The sequence below is a fragment of the Schistocerca americana genome, chromosome 5 (assembly GCF_021461395.2).
Source record: "Schistocerca americana isolate TAMUIC-IGC-003095 chromosome 5, iqSchAmer2.1, whole genome shotgun sequence".
NCBI lineage: Eukaryota > Metazoa > Arthropoda > Insecta > Orthoptera > Acrididae > Schistocerca > Schistocerca americana.
The window spans coordinates 606,534,052-606,554,805 of NC_060123.1; the positions used below are offsets into that span (position 1 = coordinate 606,534,052).

At 45.2% G+C, this 20,754-nt stretch overlaps 1 protein-coding gene across 1 annotated transcript; it reads left to right on the top strand.

Annotated features, from left to right (window-relative positions):
• Positions 1-6,562: 6,562 nt before the first annotated feature.
• Positions 6,563-17,796, top strand: LOC124616702 (antifreeze protein Maxi-like). Its single transcript, XM_047145045.1, has 5 exons — positions 6,563-6,690; positions 9,004-9,106; positions 14,165-14,308; positions 16,961-16,999; positions 17,669-17,796. Exons 1-5 carry the CDS (start codon positions 6,634-6,636, stop codon positions 17,698-17,700), a joined length of 375 nt encoding a protein of 124 aa, XP_047001001.1. The 5' UTR covers positions 6,563-6,633; the 3' UTR covers positions 17,701-17,796.
• The last annotated feature ends 2,958 nt before the right edge of the window (positions 17,797-20,754 follow it).

Here is a 20,754-nt window from a genome sequence, read left to right on the forward strand (position 1 = left end):
TCACGGAGTGCTGCACTGAGGAGAGGTATCGATGTCGGTCGGTGAGGCCTGGCACAAAGTCGGCGTTCCAAAACATCCCAAACTTATTCTGTAGGATTGAGGACAGGACTCTGTACAGGCCAGTCCATTACATGGATATTATAGTAGTGTAACCACTTCGCCACAGGCCGTGCCTTATGAACAGGTGCTCGATCGTGTTGAAAGACGCAATCGCCATCCCCGAATTGCTCTTCAACAGTGGGAAGCAAGAAGGTGCTTAAAACATGAGTGTAGGCCTGTGCTGTGACAGTGTAGTGCAAAACAACAGGGTGTGCAAGCCGCCGCCACCTCCCCCCCCCCCCCCCCCCCCCCCCCGCCCTCCATGAAAAATGAAATACACAACCGCACCATAACACCACCGCCTTCGAATTTTACTGTTGGCACTACACACGCTAGCAGATGACGTTCACCGGGAATTCGCCATACCCACAGCCTGCCATAAGATCGTCACATTGTGTACCGTGATTCGTCACTCCACACAATGTTTTGCACTGTTCAGTTGTCCACTGTTTACGCTCCTTACACCAAGCGAGGCGTCGTTTGGCATTTATCGGGGTGATGTGTGGCTTATGAGCAGTCACTCCACCATGAAATCCAAGTTTTCTCATCTCCAGCCTAACTGTCTTAATACTTGTAGTGGATCCTGATGCAGTTTAGAATTCCTGTGTGATGGTCTGGATAGATGTCTATTACACATTACGACACTCTTCAACTGTCGGCGGTCTCTGTCAGTTAAGATGAGGTCGGCATGTACGCTTTTGGGTTTCCTTCCCCCTTCACGTTTCCACTTCACTATCACATCGGAAACAGGGGACCTAGGGATGTTTAGGAATGTGGAAATATTTCGTACAGACGTTTGCCACAAGTGACACCCTATCACCTGACCACGTACAAGTCCATTTGAATATGGTATCTGTTCTTTCGGACAGCCGTTGACCTTCTTCTTCTTCTTTGCGGATGCGCACGCATTGCCCGAACTCTTACGGGGCTCGGTAAGATTGTCTGCCGCGAGTAATGAGTGTAATGGGCAGGGGCACTACGAATGTAGTGTGTGGACATTAAATTGGGAATGTGGGTCTCACGGGAAGCGTGCAAGGGATAAATCCCTGCAGTCGCACTATCTTCTGTGCCCTCGGTGGCTCAGGTGGATAGAGCGTCTGTCATGTAAGCAGGAGACCCCGGGTTCGAGTCCGGGTAGGGGCACACATTTTCAACTGTCCCCGTTGCTGTATACAACGCCTGTTGACAGCATAGGGTCTTGATTTAATTATCACTACGTTCAAAGTCCGTGAGTTCCTCGGAGCGACGTATTCTGCACTCTCACGAAGTCTAACGATTACTGAGGTCGCTGATATGGAGTACCTGGCAGTAGGTGGCAGCACAGTGCACCTATCATGAAAAACGTATGTTTTTGGGGGTGTCCTGATACTTCTGATCACATAGTGTAATACATATATTCCCACATCGATCCTTACCTGGCGACCTAGAGGAAATCCTGTTAACAACTAAGGCGTCAACTCTGTATGTTCTGCAGTTAAACATAACCCTGTCACTTTCTGTGTTCTGTAAATATTGTAAATTTAATCAGCTTATAATCATGACTTTTTTTCTGTCTGTTGAATATTTGTATATGTATTGTAATGAAAAAAAGTGTGCTTGTGTAACGCTAAATAAATAAATAACTAAGTAAACCTTAATAACCGTGTGCCGGAAACTGCAGCTGCAAGATGTGTTTCCATAACTGGATGAGCGTCAGACATCGACTGCGTGATGACAGATTATCCGTTGGCTCCGATGTCCTTCTGCTTCTGCAGCTCATCAGCGGGAAATTTTCTGAGTCCGGAGCGAGTTCTGAAAGTGCTTAAAAAAAGCCAATACTCCAAGCAACATCACTCCAGGAGTGCCTACCACAGCATCCGCTATGACTCCCTGGCTTCTCCACTCCAGAATCCGGTATCATAATTTCGTGCACTTTCCCCCGCCAATCGGAGGGCTAAGTCTAAAAGCATCTGTCCAATGTAATGTCATATCTCTCATTTAGGGAAGTTTTCTGAATGAACCAAATTGGCTGCGTTTCCAGGTGCAGAGAAACGCACTAATTTTTCCCAAGCTCGTTGCCAGACCACAAGATTCTACGACCGCAAAACAGAGAACAAAGCATGGCCAGAGATGGCTCCTGTTCCTAATGCAACAAACAAATATACTATGTCGGTGAAAAACATTTTTAATTAGTAAGAGACGGAAATAACGGGCTATGGTACACAGAATGCGTCAGAACACCATTGCAGAAATAACGAAAAAAAGCATGCGAAATTAAAAAGAATCCGAAATCTCCAAGACTGGTGACTTTATACTGAAGCATGAAAAGCAACTCGGACTTCAATGCGAAATGCTTCTAACAATTTCCACAGCGAAATCCTGTCTCGAGAAAGGAAGGAAGGAAGATTGGATTTAACGCCCTGTCTTGAAATCGGGCAAAACATCCAAAGAGATTTGTTCGAACGTAAAGCACACCAGCAGCAACACAAGGGAATATATTCACTGTGCGATAGCAGTGGTAATATTACTGATAACTGCGCCAGCAAAGCAGAGTTACTAAACAAGGTTTTCCGAAATTCCTTCACCAAAGAAAATATAGCAAATTTTCATAATTCAAATTAGAAACAGTTGCCAACGTAACTTAGAAACAGACACTATCAGTGCAGCGGAGCGACTTGAGTCACTCAATAAAGACAATTCTTCTGGCCCAGTTCGTGTACCAATTTGGTTCCTGTCACAGTATCGTGATGAAATTCCTTCATTTTAGCAATCATATACAATCACTCACACAACGAGAATACTGCACAGGTCACACGAATACACAGGAAGAGAAATTAAATCCATCCCCTGAATTATAGACTCAAATCTATGACATCAATGTGAAGTAGAATTTTGGAACATATACTGTGTTAGAACGTTATGAAATATGTAGGTGATAACGATCTTTTGACACATAGGCAGCACGGCTTCAGGTATCATTCTGGCGAAAACGACTATTTCTTTAGTCACACGAAGTAATGAGTGCTATTGACAGAGGATCCATAGTTGATTACATATTGCTAGCTTTCGAGAAGGATTTTGACACCATTCCTCACAAGAGGCTTCGAATCAAATTGTGTGTCTACGGAGTATCGTCTCATTTGTGCTACTGGATTCGTGATTTCCTGTCAGAAAGGTAACAATCGTAGTAACTGGCGGAGGTCGTGCAACGAAATCGAAGTGATGTCTCGGGTTGCACAGGGAAGTGTTCTGGCTCATCTGCTATTCTTCATCAAAGTAAACGATTGAGGATACAGTCTGGTTAGCATTCTTAGATTGTTTGCAGGTTATGGTAAAGTTATCAGGAGATCAAAACAAACTGCAAAGTGATTCATACAAGATATTCGCATCTGCGAACAGTGTCAGTTGAGCCTGAACAATGAGAAGTGTGGGGTGCTCTATATGTGCAGGGAGAGTATTGCGCCTAGAAGATGGTGTACATACGAACCCAGGATATTTGTTGGTCGGTATTTCAGTCTAGTGTTTGATTATGAAATCACATGAAGGAACGCGCACAAGAGACTGTCATTTTATATTGTTGTTGTTGTTGTCAGGCATGAGGTTCTGTTTTGTGGAGGATTTGTAAATACTTAGCGCTCTACACGTTTAAGTACTGTATAATATGTTAAAGCTATTTGGAATTTATTTTTGATTCTTGAGTTGCAGAATGTTATGTTGAGTAAAATGTTATACAAACAAGAAATAAAAATATATAGCATGTGGACAGTTGAGCCATACTTCGTCGGTTGTGCACCATCCCGTACCATTAAACAGAAGGAGGTCTATTACCACGGAAGATGTGGTAATTATAAATAAACTGAATTTCTTTAATGTCTTATAAATTTCTTGAAAATTGAAATTTGTGCTACTTTCCAACAGCTCCCATTTCAAAATATCCTTCAGTTTTAACTGGTGGGTGGACTTGCATGTTGCCAAGGCAGTTTCGACTACGTTGCTGAAGTTTCGCTGGGAAGCGCTTAGCCATCACCCACTCAGTCCCGGTCTCTCTCCTTGCGAGATTTTTGGATCCCTGAAGAAAGATATTCGTGGCTGTCGGCTCCATCGGACGGAGGGGTGTGCCACACCTCGATTCAACAATGGTTCCGCAGGCAACCGCAAACATTTTTCCACGAATGCTTGACTATCTTGTCCGATAATGGGATAAATGAATTAACAGATATTTAGATTACCTTTGAAATAATAAACAGATTGTTTACTTTTTTCCAACAATCTTGTTTTCATTTGACTGCCCCTTTACGATTTGCTGTTTATGGTATTCTGTGCCACATAGATTCTGCCTTTTAGATGTTCAGTGTGCTGTGGATATTTGCCCATATCCTTTTTCGGACTTTCCAGTTATTTTCATTTAGCTTTGCTTGTATTTTGTTGGTGTATTGCATTGGATAACATCCTAGTTGCTGGATTTACTTAAAATTGATTTTTCTATACGACTATATTGTATGAGGAATATGTGGAGACGTGTAAAATGGGGTTTAATGAAGGTTACGTCATTTGGCAGTTCACTAATTTTTGACTTCATCTTGTTGATTATGCTGCTTTTAAGGCTTCATTGAAGATCTCGATGGTGGTAAACCATATTTCGCGAGAAGACTGGCAGTACATTTTGGCCTGATGTTTACATGTTGTAACGTTCCTATTTCATTATCTAGGGGGATTACAGAAATTTATTTCTGGAGAATTATGCTGGATGCAGCTGAGCGGTTTGTTGCAGATGGTGCCTTTGCTCCTGTAATTCTTTATGGACACAGTTCCACGTGGGCTCTGAACAGTATTTCATTTCCTTTTCCACCGTGGATATTGTTTCAATAAGATGAGGCATCGCCACGCTAGGGATTATTTGTTGTCCAGTTCTTCGATGAAACGTTCCCGGACAGATGGGTTGATAAAGACGGTCCAACATCATGGCTACCACGTTCATCGTAAATACAATCTCTTGACTTTTTTTTTTTTTTTTTTTTTTTGAGGGGGGGGGGGGGGTTGCGTTAAGGTTAAAGTATTGAGTTCGGATATTCATGATATGCAAACTCTTACACGAATTTGACTCACCAAAGCTACTAAGAAAACTACCGTAGAATGAGATTTTCACTCTGCAGCGGAGTGTGCGCTTATATGAAACTTCCTGGCAGATTAATACTGTGTGACGGACCGAGACTCGAACTCGGGACCTTTGCCTTTCGCGGGCAAGTGCTCTACCAACAGAGCTGCCCAAGCACGACTCACGCCCCGTCCTCACAGCTTTACTTCTGCCAGTACCTCGTCTCCTACCTTCCAAACTTTACAGAAGCTCTCCTGTGAACCTTGCAGAACTAGCACTCCTGAAAGGAAGGATATTGCTGAGACAGTGAAAAATCTCTTTCTGAAAACACCCCCCAGGCTGTGGCTAAGCCATGTCTCCGCAGTATCCTTTCTTTCAGGAGTGCTAGTTCTGCAAGGTTCGCAGGAAAGCTTCTGTAAACTTTGGAAGGTAGGAGACGAGTTACTGACAGAAGTAAAGCTGTGAGGACGGGGCGTGAGTCGTGCTTGGGTAGCACTGTTGGTAGAGCACTTGCCCGCGAAAGGCATAGGTCCCGAATTCGAGTCTCGGTCCGCCACACAGTTTTAATCTGCCACGAAGTTTCAAAACTACCGTAGTTTATGGTTACTTACGATAATCTACGGTAGCCTACTGTAGTTTTATAACTCTAGTTTGTACTGTGCGGAATTTTAAATGTTTCACCGTTCTGAGCAAACCAACGTGTCTCTCTCTGTGTCCCCGCCCCCCCTTCTCCCCCCACCCCTCTCTCTCTCTCTCTCTCTCTCTCTCTCTCTCTCTCTCTCTCTCTCTCTCTCTCTGTGTGTATGTGTGTGTGTGTGTGTGTGTGTGTGTGTGAGAGAGAGAGAGAGAGAGAGAGAGAGAGAGAGACAGAGAGAGAGAGAGAGAGAGAGAGAGAGAGAGAGAGAGACAGACAGACAGAGAGAGAGAGTCTCAAAACACGTTCTTACTCAGCTCAACTCGTCTGAAGTTCAGCTCAAGTCGTCTGAAGTTTCTACTATTTTTTGATGTGCTGAACTACATCACAGTTGTAAGGATTCGACAAGACTGAAGACTAGACTAGTTTTATTTTATTTTGCGTGCAAATATTTTCTAAATTTTGAAACACACGAAGACAAGAGAGAGGTTCCCTGTATCCTGTGGAAGTTTGTTCTTTCAAGGATAAAGGCCCATCCGCGGCAAGCAACGAAGACATCTTTGATTGCACGAGCTCAGAAACAGTAGGAGGATTAACGTCGGCCTGATTAGCATATTTCGTTCAAAGTGGACAGTAAGGTGGCGTAAACGCTGTCTTATCTGCACTGGCTGGCATTAATGAGAGGCACTTAGACGTTCCGATTTACGATACGTCCGCTCCGATCGCGCGCCGTTACCGGTTTAAATAGCCTCGCGGTGCCCGTCCTGGTCAGCTCTCGCTCCAGAGGACAACAGCGCTACTAGCTCCACCAACCACCAGCGCCACCATGCAGCCCATCCAGGTCGTCGTCGTCCTCGTCTCCCTGGCCGTCGTCCTGTGCCACGTGAGTACCACACACCACGCATGAGCAGCTCATCTGAGCATCACGCAGCAGCAGACAAAGGCCGGCCTTCTGTTCACTGAGTGCAAGGTGGCGAGTGGACTCATTACGAAAATTATCGACGTTTGTGGCCACCTTCAGCTTGAAAGGTCACTCGGACCGTTGAGTAGAAAAAAAGAAGTGTCCCTGTCAATACGCAAACTTTCGAGATAAACTCTCGTATGTACTCCACCACATCTACATACACGGTGCGTGGTGGAGGATACCTTGTACCACGGCCCTCCTCTGTTCCACTCGTAAATGGAAGGAGCGAAAAACGACTGTCTGTTCATCAACGGCTTTGCCGCGATGGTAACAGGGGTTCCCGTCGGATCACCGAAGTTAAGGGGGGACGTTGATGAAAAACACACTCTATTTCAAAAATGCACCAAATCCACAGTTTTGGAGATATGGCAATGAAATTTTGTACCACGCTTTACATGAAAGTAGCACATTTACATGTAAAATCCTTTGATTATATACATTCAACTGTTTTTGAATGAAATTCGAAGTTTTATTTTCAAAAAATAATGTATGTTCCTTTTTCTCTGTTGCATCTCTTTATACGTTGTATGCTTCTCTCATGAGGTTTTTGGAATAGGTCAAATAGGAGAATTTTCATAATTTTTAAATTATAATTCCACAAGTACAATTTTAAATTCATGCAAAATTCCAACCACTTTGCCCCATATCTCAGCTTCCAATCAGAATGTCAAAATTTGCTCTTCAGACAACGTTTATTTGGTTTACAGAAATATGTGTACAAAATTTCATAATTCTAGCATGCATAGAAACTGAGGATAAGGTACATAAACTTCAAAAAACAAACTTTTCAGGAAACGCAATTTAAAGACCAACTTAACTTTTTTACTTATATCATTTGCTCAGAAGGCACCACATTTGTACTCTGGGTCGTCTTTCCCTTCAAGGCTTCTCTTCTGGTTTCTTATTGTCTGTCTTCTTTCGTTTACCAGGTCTTCAACCGACTTTTCAGTTGCAGGCACGTGCTGTAAATCAATTTTTTGCAGGATGTCTTTAGTAAAATTTCCTATCTTGAAGCCCATTCTTTCTAATACCTTCATCCTCCCGACGTTTCCATCATTAAATACAATAACCGCATCATAAGTTGCAATTCTAGCAACTGTATCAGATGCAAATGTGTTTTTAGGGCATCGTTTCCATATGAGTGAATTTAGAGACTCATTTGGATTTTGGAATTTGCCACGAACGCAGTTTTTGAGAAGTGTAGGATCGGCCAAAGATGATCTATAAAACCAAAGAGTATGTATCACGGCCTTCTACATGTATCCTGCACACGTTTGGTTGAAAGTAAAACACAGAATCGTTGTTCACTGAGCTGATATTGGAGTGGTGCTTCAGAACGTGGGCGTGGCAGGGAGGCCGCGTCACACTTTTAATTAATTTTCAGGCACTTCGGATGCGATTTCAACATTGAAACTTTGGGAACTTATTGTCCATGAGTTGTACTAACAAATAAAAAATAAATCGAAAGTAGACATTTTTGGTCAATTTCATCAACGTCCCCCCTTAAAGTGTTTCGCAGACAGAGGTCTTCTCTCCTCCAGGGATTCGAATTTGATTTCACGGAACATTTCCGTAGGACTCGCCTGTTGGTCGATATATATATCGGTGGAATCTAAATTTTTTTACCGCTATTGGGCTGTACTTTATTGTAAAGAAAGGAAGTTATTGAAGGTTAACTGTCGCCGTAAGGTGTTGTGGACGGTGCACTCCCCTGTTATTCATTTTAGTGTTCTAGTCAATGTGTAAACTTGCTAATTATTTTCCCTTTAAATGGAGTGTGCCTCCCTTGACGTTATAAGTGACTGTTTCATAACCAGTTCTTTAACGCGCCTAAGCTCATATTTATATTTATGGGAGAACTTAAATTGTGTTCGCCTGTTGAAGTTTAACTAAAGTGCAGAAAACTGAATCAGGTGTTTATTATTGTTCTAGTGCTATTATCTGTCTAGTGTAACACGTGGCATTTTCTTGGTCTGTTATCGAGTGTTACAATAAATGCAAATTGCAGTGAAGAGGTGCGCTGTTTCAGTCGTTCCCGTCATCTCCTATCTCCGCACATAATATTTAATTGTTTGATATAAGACTGATTAAGCCTTTGTTGAAGTATTGGAGGGAGGTGCGCGTTTCTCAGGAGATGCAAAGATTGTCGGATCCATAATGGATTGAATCTTTTCAAACCCCACGTCGTTCCTTGTTGAGCGGTAGTTGAGTGTGTGCGTGTGTGTTTTCCAGCCCCACATGACTGGAGCCACGAGTGAGGCCGAGGCTGCGCGAGCAGCGGCCATCGCCAGAGCCTTCCAGGCAGCCAGCTTGGGTTTCTCCGGCGCCCCAGTAGGTGAGTACCGTAATGCACTGCTCAAGAGCTATACTCCACTGACGACTGGGTATGTTACCAAATTATACCTTAATCCTTCACAATTTAAACACACAGCAACTCATCATTGCAGCCTCAGTCGTTTACACAAAACTAACTGAAATGGCTGACACGTTATCCTGGGGGCTTTTCATTGGACTTTGAGAGCTCCAATGACGTGTATACCCACCGTGAGCGTTTATCACTGCCTGACACCTACGTGGCATGCTTTGTGGAGGTCACCCGAGTGTGGTGGAACTGGACGACCACGAACACGTCCGTCAAGCCTGTCCCACATACGCACACTGGGGTTTAGGTCGGGACTCACCACCAGCCATTCCGTTACTCCAATGTCCAGGCTTCTCAAGACAGTCCTGCTGACTCCCGCCACACAGGTCCTAGCATGAGAAGGAATTCAGAGTCACCATAGGCAGCAGTCATCAAGTGGTCCAACAGATCTATTCGATTTACAGCCTGGCGGTAAGGCGAACATGGATAACTACAAGACCTGTACGGCTGACAACACTGAAGGCCCCCCACAACATCACAGATCCTTGAAAGAACTGTCGATTACTTTGACAACATTTGGGACGTACTGCCCACTGCGGATCTCTGAATACGAAGACGGCTATCACCTACTGAGAGGGTACCTGGACTCGTCCGTGAGTAATTCATTTCGTCAGTGACGAAGATGTCACTTGACATGGGAACGGCAGAACTTGCCTCAAACCTACGTGGCATGCTCTACCCTCTGGTGTAGATTCCATTCTTGAAGGAAAGCTCATGAGAGTTCTTGGATAAAGTGTCGTGGAACTGGACGATCACGAACACGTCTGTCAAGCATGTCCCACATACGCACGCTGGGGTTTATGTCAGGACTCACCGCCAGCCATTCTGTTACTCCAATGTCCAGGCTTCTCAAGACAGTCCTGCTGACTCCCGCCACACAGATCCTAGCATGAGAAGGAATTCAGAGCCACCACCATAGGCAGCAGCCATCAAGTGGTCCAACAGATCTATTCGACTTACAGCCTAGCTGTAAGGCGAACTTGGCTAACTACAAGACCTGTATGGCTGACAACACTGAAGGCCCCCACAACATCACAGATCCTTGAAAGAACTGTCGATTACTTTGACAACATTTGGGACGTACTGCCCACAGCGGGTCTCTGAACACGAAGACGGCTATCACCTACTGAGAGGGTACCTGGACTCGTCCGTGAGTAATTCATTTCAAAAATGGTTCAAATGGCTCTGAGCACTATGCGAATTAACTTCTGAGGCCATCAGTCGCCTAGAACTTAGAACTAATTAAACCTAACTAACCAAAGGACATCATACACATCCATGCCCGAGGCAGGATTCGAACCTGCGACCGTAGCGGTCGCTCGGCTCCAATTCATTTCACCAGTGACGAAGTTGTCAGTTGACATGGGAACGGCACAACTAAAGGCGTCCTGCAACATGTTGTCATGTCAAGCGTGGTGCTCGAGCGGAGTGGATTCTGTTCATTACAGTCTGATCGGACACAGTGGCTCCAGTGGCCGTTGATCGACTTGCAATGCTCTGGCTGTACTCGTACGACGCCGCAACGCACGGATGGCCAGGTATTGATCTTCACGTACGGGTTGTAATACGTTGGTGACCTTGCCCAACTCGCCTTGTGTACTGATCTGTCTCTCTGTAGCGTGTCCCCAACCTATGGACGACACATGTAGAGACATTAGCACCTGCAATAACACAACCGAAAGCTCATCCTTTTTGGATCGAACACCCCGCCCATGCAACTTGAATTACATTTAAATGTAGCATTGGATGTGCTTGGTTGAATACAACGTCCACAAATGACAAATGCCATCTGTGTAACACACTAGAAAACACTGGGTCACCGGAACACGCTTCCTTCTAAGGGGTGACACGTATAAGCAACGCAGCCAGTAGGTGGTGAAAGATTTTGATTGTTGCCTACACTGAAAGCGAAGCTCTCAAGCCGCGCAATAAGACCACAGGTACAGCCTGTATCAAAACATACCGGCGTTATAATAGTTTTGAACAGTGTAGAACGGAATGCGTTACTAAGTAGTCTACAAGTTTAAGTTTGCTGCTGTAGTAACATTCAAAAGTGGCGTGAGTGTTGGTGGTGGTGGAGAGCAACGAATAGGCTAGCAAACCAAAAGTTCTGGAGAGCCAGAACAGTTCTTCTTGCGTAGACGGGTGGACTGCTGTCCAAATGTTGGCCGCCGGAGGCGGATTTATTTACTGAGGGAGATGCGGGACGTTTCCAGTGTTGGCTTTCCCGTTTGCCCTCATGCTCCCGAAATACTGTGGGATGGAATCATCCTGTTGCACATCAACGACCGCCACCACACTGCAAATGGGACGAAGGCTACTGTTTGGTTGGGAAAACACTACAACATCCTCCATACAGCTCGTATCTTTAGTCGTGTGATTTTCGCTTCTTTAGCGGCCTGAGAAAAGACCTATGTGAACGTCTGTCCAAGACGGTCGACCGCGTTCTACGAATCAGGAACTGACCGTCTCGTCTCCCACTGGGATAAATAACATATATGGTGATTACTTTTCGCTGGAACCATTCCATGGTCCCCTTGTGGCGGATGTTCTGTTTTCATTTGACTGCCCCTCATAATTCGCCTGCTCACTACAACTCAATCGTACGGGGACCTGCTACTGGCCACAGCGTAGCTGCACTTTACGCTTTCCTGCTCTGTGTCAGTTACGGATTCAGTGCTGGAGAACACAGTCCTGCCTGCCCTCAGCTCCTGCTTATGTTCCAAAACTCGGTGACGGCATCTGTTCGAAATCATAGTGCAAGCGACTTTATAGTGAAGCAACACTACATTTTATTGTCCACAGCCCGTTCTTAGCAGTTCTAAACCAGGCCACACCCTCCTGGCCACAAAAAATATCTTTTTTCCTTCTCACCCTGTCCACATTCAACGACCATGTCTTCATTTAACCGTTTGTGTGTACACTGATGAGATGTGATAATAGGTAAATATTCTTTAACCACATTAAACAAACTCAGAGTTCCAAATAGTGTCAGATGTTGTATACATGATTAAGATATGGTGATTTAATGAACCATTCAAAGGCGATAGAGTGCCCAAACCAGAAACATATCCATGCAGCCTTGTGAACAGGGCTTCTGCCATCTTCTAACAAGGGAACCTCCCCATCGCACCCCCCTCAGATTCAATTATAAGTTGGCACAGTGGATAGGCCTTGAAAAACTGAACACAGATCAATTGAGAAAACAGGAAGAAGTTGTGTGGAACTATGAAAAAATAAGCAAAATATACAAACTCAGTAGTCCATGCGCAAGATACGCAACATCAAGGAGGGTGTGAGCTCACGAGCACCGTGGTCCTGTGGTTAGCGTGAGCTGAGCCGCTGCGGCACGAGAGGTCCTTGGTTCAAGTCTTCCCTCGAGTGAAAAGTTTACTTTCCTTATTTTCGCAAAGTTATGATCTGTCCGTTCGTTCATTGACGTCTCTAATCACCGTAATAAGTTTAGTGTCTGTGTTTTGCGACTGCATCGCAAAACCGTGCGATTAGTAGACGAAAGGACGTGCCTCTCCAATGGGAACCGAAAACATTTGATCGCAAGGTCATAGGTCAACCGATTCCTCCACAGGAAAACACGTCTGATATATTCTATACGACACTGGTGACGGCATGTGCGTCACATGACAAGAATGTGTCGTCGACCCGCCCAACTTGTACACTTGGCGAGTGGGTAAAAAGATTCTTCTACCTTGCCCGATTTAGGTTTTCTTGTGGATGTGATAATCACTCCCAAAAAAGTGATGAAAACATAAAAGTTTGTCACGTAAATTCAAAATAAAAAATTAAGCTTTTCACTCGAGGGAAGTCTTGAACCAAGGACCGCTCGTTCTGCAGCTGCTCACGCTATCCAAGGGACCACGGCGCTCCTAAACTCATGTTATCCTTGATGTTGCCTATGTTGCGCATAGAATACCCAGTTTGTATATTTTGCTTATTTTTTCATAGTTCCACACAACTTCTTCCTGTTTTCTCGATTGATCTGTGTTCAGTTTTTCAAGTCCTATCCACTGTACCAACTTGTAACTAAATCTGAGGGGGGTGCGATGGGGAGGTTCCCTTGTAAGACATGAGTGTGTGTGTGCAGCATATGTATAATGAAGATGAAGAAGAAAAGGCAGTAGTTGGTCACCAATAATCTTGAAATACAAACCCTGCTCGTGTTAATAGCAATATGGATGTGTCAGATAAACTCATGGGATGAAACCACCTCCAAGGCATCACAGAGCCACCTGGGGCCAGGAATATAATTTCTACAAACTGGTTATTAATCGCCTCGTTGCGCCGTCGGTACACGGGGCGCTTTGCAACATTTGGGAATAGGCCAAATCGCACTCTTTCGGCAATGCGACTCACAGTCAGTCAGATACTGTCCACTTGTACTGATTGGCTCGTTAAAGACATGAAACTTTATGTGCCACTGTCAACAATGTCCTTTTGCGAGGTACCCGACTTCTGATGTACACTGAATGCAGTTCTCTTACAGTTGTTCGCTCAGAAACTGTTTGAGATGAACAGCAGAAATGATTGTGGGATTATAAAACGAAGACCCTTGCTAAGGCTTGTCAGTCCTGTCTAGTCCATGCTGGCTAGAATCTCTTCACAACCACTGCACTTACAGTACACACCACCGAGCGAGGTGGCGCAGTGGTTAGACACTGGACTCGCATTCGGGAGGACGATTTAGGTTTTCCGTGATTTCCCTAAATCGCTCCAGGCAAATGCCGGGATGGTTCCTTTCAAAGGGCACGGCCGACTTCCTTCCCCGTCCTTCCCTAATCCGATGAGACCGATGACCTCGCTGTCTGGTCTCCTTCCCCAAAAACAACCAACCAACAGTACACACCTCAGACTGTCTGACTCGATACACCAAGAAACGGGCAGCTTCATGCGAGATGTGGTGAAGGGCATATCCCAACAACGAGGAATGACATGGAATGTTGACGGATGTTGCAGGCTTGGATTCGGCTTCGGCTGTGGGACTGGAGAGTGCCCAGCGTGCAGCTGCACTGAATGCGGCGAGAGCAGCAGCGGCCAACGCAGCAGCCAGGGCGGCTGCAGCCAATGCCGCTGCACGTTCCCTGGGAGCTTCATCAGGAGGTGAGTCGCAGACTGGCACCATCTGGGGGCGGGACACACTGCTACTAGCTGGGGATGGAGCACTACTGGGGATTGGGGCTGGAGAGGTGCATACTGGCGCTACTGGGGAGTCTGCACATTGGCTCTAGCTGTGGAAAGGGTGCTAACAGGGGTGGGGCAGGTGAGGTGGACCCTGGCACCACCTAGGGGCAGGGCACTTTCTGGGGAGCTACTGCATGTGAGCTGCACACTGGCATTAACTGGGGGTGGGTGAGTGGGTCAGTTGCCCACTGGGATTAGCTGCGGGCACAGTGCTAACTAGGGCTGGGGTAGTGAGGTCTCACTGACACTACTTTGGGGCAGGGTGCTACCTGGGGCTGGGGCAGGTGAGCTGCACACTGCCATTACATTGGGGCAGTGTGTTACCTGGGGGTTGGGGCAGGTAAGTTACATAGTGGCACTACTTTGGATCAGGGTGTTACTGGGGTGGGGGGTTGTTGTTGTTGTGGTCTTCAGTCCTGAGACTGGTTTGGTGCAGCTCTCCATGCTACCCTATCCTGTGCAAGCTTCTTCATCTCCCAGTACTTACTGCAACCTACATCCTTCTGAATCTCCTTAGTGTATTCATCTCTTGGTCTCCCTCTACGATTTTTACCCTCCATGCTGCCCTCCAAAGCTAAATTTGTGATCCCTTGATGCTCAGAACATGTCCTACTAACCGGTCCCTTCTTTTTGTCAAGCTATGCCACAAACTCCTCTTCTCCCCAATTCTATTCAATAGTTCATTAGTTATGTGATCTACCCATCTAATCTTCAGCATTCTTCTGTAGCACCACATTTCGAAAGCTTCTATTCACTTCTTGTCCAAACTATTTATCGTCCATGTTTCACTTCCATACATGGCTACACTCCATACAAATACTTTCAGAAACGACTTCCTGACACTTAAATCTATACTCGATGTTAACAAATTTCTCTTCTTCAGAAACGCTTTCCTTGCCATTGCCAGTCTACATTTTATATCCTCTCTACTTCGACCACATCAGTTATTTTGCTCCCCAAATAGCAAAACTCCTTTACTACTTTAAGTGTCTCATTTCCTAATCTAATTCCCTGAGCATCGCCCGACTTAATTCGATTACATTCCATTATCCTCGTTCTGCTTTTGTTGATGCTCATCTTATATCCTCCTTTACAGACACTGTCTATTCCGTTCAGCTGCTCTTGCAAGTCCTTTGCTGTCTCTGACAGAATTACAATCTCATCGGCGAAACTTTGAGAAGTTTTTATTTCTTCTCCATAGATTTTAATACGTACTCCGAATTTTTCTTTTGTTTCCTTTACTGCTCCCTGTGTGAAAAAGGTGAGCTGCACTATGGTACTGCCTGGCAGCAGGATGCTACCTGAGTCCCAGGACAAGCTTGTACTACATATGGGCAGGATATTACTTGGAAGCTGGGACTGACCAGGTGCACACTTGCACTACCTAGAGGCAGGGCACAATTTGATGGACTGAAGCAAGTGAGTTGCATACTGACATTACTGCGGGCAAAGTGCTACCTGGGGGCTGGGGTATGTAGGTTGCACATAGTGCAGGGTACTACTGGGAGTTGGGGCAGGTGATTTGCATACTGACAGTGCCTGGAGGAAGGCGTTACCTGGAGGCAGGTGGGGGAGAGGCTGGCAGGTGAGCTGCATTCTGGCACTGCCTGGGGGACTAGGGCAGGTGAGTTGCACACTAGACCTTCCTGGGGACACAGCTCTACCTGGGTGCTGGGGCAGGTGATTGCACACTGCCACTACCTGGGGCTATGATGCTACCTTATGACAAGTTAGGCGAGTTTCGCTGTGGCACTGCTTGGGCAGTAGGACACTACCTGAGGGAGGTGGGTTGGGGCAGGTGAGTTGCAGAAGGCACTAACTGGGGACAGGGTGCTACTTGGGTGATGGGACATGTTGGTTGCACACTGGAAGTACCTAGAGCTAGGCTACGTGAGTTTTACACTGGCACTACCTAGGTCTAGGGTGCTACCTGGGGGCTACAGCACGTGAGATGCACTCTTGCAATGCCTGGAACAGGGTGCTATCTGGGTGCTGTGCTGAGATAGGTGAGGTATACGTTGCCACCACCTGGGGGCATGGTGGTGCTTGGGGGGGGGGGGGGGGGTCTGCGGTAGCTGAGTACCACACTGATGCTGGTTGGCAAAGTACCTAGCATCTATGGATCAATATCTGGCCACTTTGAAAGCATCCCATGCTGAAAGTCTCACAGTAGGAGAATGGACAATCTTTTACAGGTTGCTGGCATTCTGTCTTTCATAATCTGTCATTACATTTGGTCAATCTAATGAAGACTTAGCCAGGAAATTAGATCCCAGTGTTCCTACTATCTACTTCTTCGTTTTTAAAATGGTTTACAATGTATGTTTTATATTTCCATTGCTCCATTATCGACCTATTTCTGTGCCAAAGTAAGTTTGAACAGTAATTTTTTCTCTGTGTGTTAAATCTGTAATGGCTTTGTTATTTTCCAAAGTGTGTAAAAATAATTGGATGCACGGAAAGCTGACCGTTACAGCAAGAATCGAGACGCTATCCAACAGACTGCATGTTTCTTATTTACCGATGTAAATATGTTCACCCTTGCTAACTTTTATGCTTTTTCGTTTCCAGTTCTGGAGGAAGTGGATGTGGCACGCGCCCTTGCAGCTGGTGAGTTTTGCAACGTTCGCAAGCAAAAGAACGTTTAAACTGTCTTACAGTATTTCCGCTATGCATTCGCTACAAACCGTCGAAATGCATAGTGGGAAAAAAATTGTATCTGATGCAAACATTGTAATATTATTAGTTAGATTAGCAGTGACAGTTTTTACAACACAGTTCATAATGGATGAAGTATCTACAGGTCACGTCCTTGTCAGGAAGTAGTACCAATGTATTTGCACTAACAGTTCTTACAACTGAATAACATGCAGTTCTAAATAGTAATTCCACACTAACAAGCATTTCGTCTGCGTCATTTCGAATGCTGCAATACAAACGGGTCGTACATACCGCGTTCGGCATCTTGCTTACCTAAACTTCCATCATTTCGCTACATTTCTGCTAATGTCTTCGTAAAGCAACGTATATTACCACTATAGCAGGAAAAGTGTGTGTGTGTGTGTGTGTGTGTGTGTGTGTGTGTGTGTGTGTGTGTGTGTGTGTGAGAGAGAGAGAGAGAGAGAGAGAGAGAGAGAGAGACGAGTGGGTAGTCAACAAGACTGAGAACATGGCACTGCATTGCTGGATTTCCCAGTGCTCCTAACGTACTCTCCACTCGTTTCCTGTAACCTGTGAAGAGGGCAGACAAGCACTAACGAAATGTTTCGTCTTTTGCAGCTGCGGCAGCCAACCAGGCAGCAGGCTTCTAGTGAAGGAGGCGCCTCCGCCCGCTATTCAGTTTCGCCGCCACGCACTACTTCCTATAGACACTTCTGTTGTTAATAAAGCCGAGCTTCTGCCCTGAACGCACGTACAGTTTTATTCACTGACACCGTCTCCTAGAACAGTTTCCCACCTTCCTCACCTCATCATTGTTATCTACACTAAAGACATTAAACATCTGGCAGCTCAGAAACACATATAGTTTCTAAATTTCAAATACCGGCATGTGTCGATGCCGCAGATACTGTCTAAATAAAGCAATAGAAGCACTCGCAACAAATACAATAGTGTTTCCTTCGCCTATGATAGGTGTGCAACATAAAGGTAACAGGAAGCAGTGGTCAAGTAACACACTAACTGCAAACTCTTCACAGGGTGATAGCTCTAAACTAAAATACAGTCTCTAGGCAACCCATCAGAAACAACAGCAATCATTTTCTGAAATAACGTACATAGAAATATATCCAGCTTTCGGTTCCAGAGATATAGAGGCACTGATGTAAAGTTCTGCACCTAAGCTAACCTAACATAGGAGATGATCGCTAAGTAATCTAATTCAAGTTATTGTGGACTCCTATCTTAGAGGGTCTGAGTTCACTCTCTCTCGATAGGTAAACATTCTGGCTAGCACTTTCACAAATGTTTGACAATCACTGCAAACTGTCCGGAGACGGGAACTAGTTGGCACTGTATGTAGTGTGTTTCCGTAAGAGCGTGCAAGAATTTAACAGGACTTAGAGGATGCTCCACTGAACGCTTTGAGGTAGGGTACGTCGGGTGGGAGAATCCTGCTTAAGGAGATCATAGGAATAAAATCACGTTGCTGTGTACTTTTTTATTTACATTAGTTAACTGCAAATATCATTACTGACACAATGAATGTACCATGTGTACCGTATCTTTTAAAATGTGCTGAAACCGACGGTCATCAACCTCAATGCTAGCGTGACTTGCAAGTTCAAGGCAATCGTAAAATGCGTTTTAGACAGGTACGGCCGAATAAAACTGTGAGGGACGGGAAAAACCCATCGTGGTTCAACAACAAAGTTAGCAAACTACTGCGAAAGCAAAGAGAGCTTCACTGCAAGTTTAAACGCAGCCAAAACCTCTCAGACAAACAGAAGCTAAACGATGTCAAAGTTAGCGCAAGGAGGGCTATGCGTGAAACGTTCAGTGAATTCGAAAGTAAAATTCTACGTACCGACTTGACAGAAAATCCTAGGAAGTTCTGGTCTCACGTTAAATCAGTAAGTGGATCGAAACAGCATATTCAGATACTCTGGGATGATAATGGCATTGAAACAGAGGATGACACGCTTAAAGCTGAAATACTAAACACCCTTTTCCAAAGCTGTTTCACAGAGGAAGACCGCACTGCAGTTCCTTCTCTAAATCCTCTCACGAACGAAAAAATGGCTGACATCGAAATAACTGTCCAAGGAATAGAAAAGCAACTGAAATCACTCAACAGAGGAAAGTCCACTGGAGCTGACGGGATACCAATTCGATTCTACACAGAGTACGCGAAAGAACTTGCCCCCCTTCTAACAGCCGTGTACCGCAAGTCTCTAGAGGAACGGAAGGTTCCAAATGATTGGAAAAGAGCACAGGTAGTCTCAGTCTTCAAGAAGGGTCGTCGAGCAGATGCGCAAAACTATACGCCTATATCTCTGACATCGATCTGTTGCAGAATTTTAGAACATGTTTTTTGCTCGCGTATCATGTCATTTCTGGAAACCCAGAATCTACTCTGTAGGAATCAACAATGATTCCGGAAACAGCGATGGTGTGAGATCCAACTCGCTTTATTTGTTCATGAGACCCAGAAAATATTAGATACAGGCTCCCAGGTAGATGCCATTTTCCTTGACTTCCGGAAGGCGTTCGATACAGTTCCGCACTGTTGCCTGATAAACAAAGTAAGAGCCTACGGAATATCAGACCAGCTGTGTGGCTGGATTGAAGAGTTTTTAGCAAACAGAACACAGCATGCTGTTCTCAATGGAGAGACGTCTACAGACAAAGTAACCTCTGGCGTGCCACAGGGGATTGTTATGGGACCATTGCTTTCCATAATATATATAAATGACCTAGTAGATAGTGTCGCAAGTTCCATGTGGCTTTTCGCGGATGATGCTGTAGTATACAGAGAAGTTCCAGCATTATAAAATGGCAGCGAAATGCAGGAAGATCAGCAGCGGATAGGCACTTGGTACAGGGAGTGGCAACTGGCACTTAACATAGACAAATATAATGTATTGCGAATACATAGATAGAATTTATTGTATGATTATATGATAGCGGAACAAACACTGCTAGCAGTTACTTCTGTAAAATATCTGGAAGTATGCGTGCGGAACGATTTGAAGTGGAATGATCATACAAAATTAATTGTTGGTAAGGCGGGTGCCCGGTTGAGATTCATTGGGAGAGTCCTTAGAAAATGTAGTCCATCAACAAGGGAGGTGGCTTACAAAACACTGTTCGACCTATACTTGAGTATTGCTCATCAGTGTTGGATCCGTACCAGGTTGGGGTTGATGCAGGAGATAGAGAAGATCCAACGAAGAGCGGCGCGTTTCGTCACAGGGTTATTTGGTAAGCGTGATAGCGTTACGGAGATGTTTAGCAAACTCAAGTGTCAGACTCTGCAAGAGAGGCGCTCTGCATCGCGGTGTAGCTTGCTGTCCAGGTTTCGAGAGGGTGCGTTTCTGGATGAGGTATCGAATATATTGCTTACCCCTACTTATACCTCCCAAGGAGATCACAAATTTAAAATTGTAGAGATTCGAGCGCGAACGGAGGCTTTCCGGCAGTCGTTCTTCCCGCGAACCATGCGCGACTGGAAGAGGAAAGGGAGGTAATGACAGTGGCACGTAAAGTGCCCTCCGCCACACACTGTTGGGTAGATGACTTCGGCGAACACGATTCTGACGCACCCTGACAAATATCCCTGGTGTGTTCCGAATCACACTAGAGGCAACTACAGTTCTGGCAACTGTTTCCATCTGAGTACCCACTGGGGTCTCATACACAAGTGG

What these genes read in the sequence shown, in the direction of transcription:
- LOC124616702 (XM_047145045.1), top strand. Translation starts at nt 6,634, where the DNA reads ATGCAGCCCATCCAGGTCGTCGTCGTCCTCGTCTCCCTGGCCGTCGTC. An exon ending in TGGCCGTCGTCCTGTGCCAC is followed by an intron (nt 6,691 to 9,003) that starts GTGAGTACCACA and finishes TGTGTTTTCCAG; the next exon opens with CCCCACATGACTGGAGCCAC. An exon ending in CCTGGGAGCTTCATCAGGAG is followed by an intron (nt 14,309 to 16,960) that starts GTGAGTCGCAGA and finishes TTTCGTTTCCAG; the next exon opens with TTCTGGAGGAAGTGGATGTG.